The sequence below is a fragment of the Anolis sagrei genome, chromosome Y (assembly GCF_037176765.1).
Source record: "Anolis sagrei isolate rAnoSag1 chromosome Y, rAnoSag1.mat, whole genome shotgun sequence".
NCBI classification, from domain to species: domain Eukaryota; kingdom Metazoa; phylum Chordata; class Lepidosauria; order Squamata; family Dactyloidae; genus Anolis; species Anolis sagrei.
In genome coordinates this window covers 11892336-11898560 of record NC_090035.1, presented here as the reverse complement: position 1 = coordinate 11898560, position 6225 = coordinate 11892336, and the positions used below count along the sequence as shown (strand labels likewise).

At 36.2% G+C, this 6225-nt stretch overlaps 1 protein-coding gene across 7 annotated transcripts in view; it reads left to right on the top strand.

Moving 5' to 3' along the window:
• The first annotated feature begins 143 nt into the window (after positions 1 to 143).
• LOC132782118 (TOM1-like protein 2) overlaps positions 144 to 6225 on the top strand; it is a 50878-nt gene continuing 44796 nt past the window's right edge. For all 7 annotated transcript variants that reach the window (XM_067461254.1, XM_067461252.1, XM_067461251.1 and 4 more), the window contains exon 1: positions 144 to 252. In XM_067461254.1, coding sequence (XP_067317355.1) covers positions 201 to 252 — 52 coding nt within the window. In that variant the 5' untranslated portion in view covers positions 144 to 200. The remainder of the gene's footprint in view (positions 253 to 6225) is intronic.

Here is a 6225-nt window from a genome sequence, read left to right as displayed (position 1 = left end):
TCAGGCAACTCAGACAGGCCTGAGGGTGATTGGCGTGCGGTCCGTCCAATCGCCGTGCGATGATGGTTTCACGTACATTTCCGGGGGTGGGGTGAAGGAGGCAGCGGCGGAGGCGTTTGGCTGGTTCTGCTGTCAGTCAGACACAGGAGGCGGGGCAGAGAGAGAGGAGCGGAGAGGCCGGGGTTTGTTGTCATCCCAAGATGGAGTTTCTGCTGGGGAACCCCTTCAGCACCCCGGTGGGGCAGAACCTGGGTAAGAGGCCCCTGAAGGGAATTATCCCGCGATAGATTCCCTGTGTAGACAGAGAGGGAGGTGTAAATCTATCTATCTATCTATCTATCTATCTATCTATCTATCTATCTATCTATATTTGTATCTGTCCATCTATAGAGATATCTATCTGAAGATATATATAGAGATCTATATATTAATAGATATGAGTATATAAGTGGATATATATATATATATATATAGGTAGATCATATAGAGATATTATTAGATCATATAGAGATATCAATATGCAAACCTATATACAGATATGTGTGTTTACATATGTATATGTATATTTTATATCTATTATGCATTGATATGTATATGTATATGTATCTGTCCATCTATAGAGATATCTATCTGAAGATATATATATAGAAATCTATATATTAATAGATATATGAGTATATAAGTGAATATATATATATAGGTAGATCATATAGAGATATTATTAGATCATATAGAGATATCAATATACAAACCTATATACAGATATGTGTGTTTATATATATATATGTATATTTATATGCATTGATATGTATATCTATGTATAGATAGATAAATATGTATTATATATCTATCTATATGGATAGAGGTATATCTAAATCTATATTAGACACAGAGGGAGGTGTATATATATATTTGTATCTGTCCATCTATAGAGATATCTATCTGAAGATATATATAGAGATCTATATATTAATAGATATATGAGTATATAAGTGGATATATATATATATATATAGGTAGATCATATAGAGATATTATTAGATCATATAGAGATATCAATATGCAAACCTATATACAGATATGTGTGTTTATATATGTATATGTATATTTTATATCTGCTATGCATTGATATGTATATCTGTGTATAGATAGATAAATATGTATTATATATCTATCTATATGGATAAAGAGATATATCTAAATCTATACATGTATGTATATTTATATCTATGTGTATGGATAGAAATCTATATCAAAATCTTTATATAGATATTTATATCAGTATCTTTATATGGATATGTATGCCTACATATGGTTAGATATACTGTAAGTCTATATGTATATAGTTAGAGCTGTATATCTAGATAGATAGATAATTAAATATGTATGCCTATATGTTTATATAATAAGGGTCTTTGGACCATAATAAAATGTTATTGTTATATCTTTATATAGATTAAATATTTATATGTATATCTGTATACAGATGAGAGATGTATATTTATCTATATCTATATATATTCATGTATATTTATATATTAAATAAGGATAGAAATGTATATCTATATATCTATCTTCATATGGATAGATGGAGATCTATATCAGTATCTTTATTATTATTATTATTATTATTAACTTTATTTGTACCCCACTATCATCTCCTGAAGGACTCGATGCGGCTTACACAGGCCAAGGCCTCAATAAAAACATAGCACAACAAAATACACAACTTAAAACAAATCAAAGAAATTAAAACAATATCAAACAACAAAACAATAAAACAATACACCAAAAACACAAGAAAACAGGGGCGGGCCAATGTAATGGGTACAGGTTAAAAGTGCTGATGTGACAGGTGGTGGATATGGATAGATATCTAGTATGTATACAATATCTGTATATGGATATTTGTGTAGGGATAGATAGATAGATATTTATCCATATATCTATCTATCTATAAATAGACATATAAAGATAGTGATGTCTATCTATAGATAGATTGATATCTTTAGACAGGTAGATAGATATGCATATCTATATCTTTATATAGATAAATATGTATCTATATCTGTTTATGGATAGATATGTATATCTATAAATATGTTTGTTTCTATTTGGTTAGATATTTATATTTTGTATATATGTGTATATATGTGTATTTGCATATATAAATGTGGTTTTGCGCATGCATTGTAATGTGCTTTTTGGCTATTTAAGTCTCTTCTGCTGTGTTTTTTAGTGTTTTTATGAGTGATGGTCACTTGTTGGCCTGATAGATGTATTGTGTCCAAATTTGGTGTCAATTCGTCCAGTGGTTTTTGAGTTATGTTAATCCCACAAATGAACATTACATTTTTCTTTATATAGATATGTATATCAATAAATATGTGTGTTTATATTTGGATAGATCTGTATGTCTATTTCTTTATATTGATAGATATCCATAAATATCTATATATAGATATTATTATTATTATTTATACCCTGCTTTTTCTCTCTAAGAAACAGACTCAAAGCAGCTTACAGTAATCTATATATGATACATAAATGTGTGTTTGTATGGATATATATATACACACACACACACACACATACCTATATTTGTATAACATGGATAGATATGTGTATATCTCTATATAGGCATTAACATATATTTGTATACAGATATAGGTAGATAGGTAATTATATATTTTGAGTGATTAGCACACAGAACTTAACTGAGTAAGTAGAAAGTTCCAGATACTGCCTTCTCCAGTTGCTCAAATTAAAAATGCATTGTCTCCAAGGGTGCATCTACACTGGAGAATGAATACAGTTTGACACCACTTGAACTGTCATGGCACTAATGTGATAGAATCCTGGCAGTTGTAGTTTTCCTTGCCAAAGAGTGCTAAATTTGATTAATTCTACAGTGTAAATGCACCCCCATATCTTGCCCCTACTTCCTCTGATAACAACAACAACAACAACAATGCCTTTTTGTCAATATAAAGTGCTGAAAAACAATGTTTGCCGTATTGACAAAAATGTCATTCTCCCCAGTTCAAGCTCCACGACTTGGGTCTAAATATCTTACATTTGGGAAAACATTTCTTATGCGTCTCCAACCATTTCTTGTCCATATCCATGTAGGTTTTGTAAGATTTACTTGGCTTACCATTAACAACAGCGATGGTTTATATTTCTTATTACTTATTACTTTGTTTTTATCCAGTCTTCCTCCAATATAAGGACTCAGGGCATTTGGAAACAGTTTGCAGAATGACAGGATTTCCCCCCTTAAGAAGCCAGTTCTTTCTTGCAGGTCTTCCTTTAAGTCTGTGAAGTGGTCTGATGGTTGCAAAGCATGTGAAGAAAACGTATTGAGTAGTAGGCGAGAGAGTACTGAACTGTGTGGGCAAAGGTGCTGTGTAGAGGGGAGAGGAGATGCGAGAAAAAACTCTGGATAAAAATTGTTCATAGTGTCCTAGATTCTGAGGGGCCTTATGCAACTTGTGCAACCCTACAATAATCTGAATTAAGGTATCTGGAACTGCCAGGAAGGTTAAGAACCTTGGTTCCCAACGTGGGGCTCATGCACATGGGGTGGGGGTGGGGACCATTTGATTTTCAAGGGGGACAATTTGAGAATGAGTTCTTAATCATGTTTTTTGCATTCCTTATGGTTCTAGGGGCCTCATCTACTGCCTATAAATATGTATTGTAATATACACATTTAAAAAATTAAAATCCGAATGTCCAGGGCAGTCAGCTGGTGTTAGTGGAGCAGGTGAAAGAGAGGAGTGGAAAGAGCATAGAGCAGTGGTTCTCAACCTGGGGTCCCCAGATGTTTTTGGCTTACAACTCCCAGAAATTCAAGTCAGTTTACCAGCTGTTAGGATTTCTGGGAGTTGAAGGCCAAAAACATCTGGGGACCCCAGGTTGGGAACCACTGGCATAGAGTAAACTAGAGAGTCCATGAGCCCAGAAAAGGGAAGCCACTTTCATTCCACTCCTCTCAATATTCTTTTAACATGACATGCTATACAAAATAGATTAAAATGTATTTTTGTTCTGCGTATGAATGCAGCAAGACATCTGTGGAAAAATCCACAATTATTACGCTCATAAGTAAGTCCATATTTTTGTATGGACACAAGAAATAAAAAAGATGGATCAACCGCAAGAAAATGTTTTATTTATTTATTTATCGTGTCATCCGCAACCAGAACATTGTATTACATTTCTAACAGAACAAAACAAACAAACAGATTAAAAAAAACCCACAAATTTTGCAGACTTGGTAGCTGATTAAATGTCCTTTGACCAGTATCTGGCCACTTGGAGTGCCTCTGGTGTTGCTGCAAGAAGGTCCTCCATTGTGCATGTAGCAGGGCTCAGGTTGCATTGCAGCAGATGGTCAGTGGTTTGCTCTTCTCCACACTCGCATGTCGTGGATTCCACTTTGTAGCCCCATTTCTTAAGATTGGCTCTGCATCTCGTGGTGCCAGAGCGCAGTCTGTTCAGCGCCTTCCAAGTCGCCCAGTCTTCTGTGTGCCCAGGGGGGAGTCTCTCATCTGGTATCACCCACGGATTGAGGTGCTGGGTTTGAGACTGCCACTTTTGAACTCTCGCTTGCTGAGGTGTTCCAGTGATTGTCTCTGTAGATCTAAGAAAACTATTTCTTGATTTAAGTCGTTGACGTGCAGGCTGATACCCAAACAAGGGATGAGCTGGAGATGTCTCTGCCTTGGTCCTTTCACTATTGGCTGCAACTTCCCGGCGGATGTCAGGTGGTGCAATACCGGCTAAGCAGTGTAATTTCTCCAGTGGTGTAGGGCGCAGACACCCTGTGATAATGCGGCATGTCTCATTAAGAGCCACATTAAAGAAAATGTTGATCATCAGGTATCAGGATATTATTCTCGTGTCTTCTCACCAAAGACGCGCAATGAAGTTGGACACTTGAATGTCCCTGAATTCGATGCACATTAATTCATTCATTTGTTTATTTTTCTCTTTCATGGAAACTATGTTTTTTTGAAAGCTGGTTTAGATCACGTTCGTGGCCTTTTAGGCTCCCTCAGTGTGAATAAATAGGAGTACACATTAATAAGAATTATATGTCACGGTGGGAGTGGGGGGCATCAGTATTTTATAGAGGCTTAGTGGGGGCAGGGCCAAAAAAAAAGTTTGGAACCCCTGGTTTAGAGCAACTTTCTGATTGAGTCAGAGTTCAGAGGCTGTGGTTTTCTTGGCTTCCAAAAACAATGACTAAGGCGGAGTGTTAAGCACTGCAAAAGGCTTGTGTCAAGGCACAAGGGACATGATGACATTGATTTTTACGATCAACTGAATGTTCTTAAAAGAGGGGAGTGTTGCATAATTTAAGTCAGGAAATCTATAACTTTGGCCTGCTGCGGAGGACACTGACATTTTAAAACAACTAGGGAACAAGTGCAGTACATTCTTGATAGTGAATACAGTATAATCTGGCAATGGTTCTTTGTTTTCAGAGACTGGCAGCATATTCCTGTGGTTAACCAGTTTTTCAGGATAAATGTGGTTTCTGGGCAAAAGAGAAGGGAAATTCCTCCTGCTGGTCAGTATCCTGGTGGGATCTGTATGGAGGCTATGGAAATGTGATGCCCAGGAGAATGAATGCAGTTTGGCAGCACTTGAACTGCCATGGCTCAGAGAAGAGGCTTTTCTATGAAAGCATTTGAGGTTGTTGTTGTTTTATTTTTTGAAGAGAACAATCTATTCTCTCATTCTTCCACTTACACGTGCTCCACTTCTGCAACCTTTCCTCATAGGTTTTGTTTTCCGTACCTCTTCTCTGATCTTGCTCCAGTTTGTCCATATCCTTTTTCAAAAATAGCAAGCAATACTCCATATAAGGCCCGACCAATGCAGAAAGCAGTGGGATTATTATTTATCTCGACTTGGAAAGTATACCTCTGTTAATGCAGGTCAAAATGGCATTCACTGTCATAGCTGCTGCATCACACTGCTGGCGCAGTGTCAGCTTGCAATCAATAACCCTGAGGTCGTTTTTGCATGTGGTTATTGCTGAGCCATGTTTCTCCCATCCCACATTTGATTATTGTGGCCTAAATGTTGAATTGTGCATTTGTCTCCTGCAGAAATTAATTTTAGTCATTTCAGTTCAGTAATTTATCTCTGTCCTTTTGATTTCTCTTCTTATCTTCCAATTTGTGGCATTCAAATTCAGGTCCCAACATT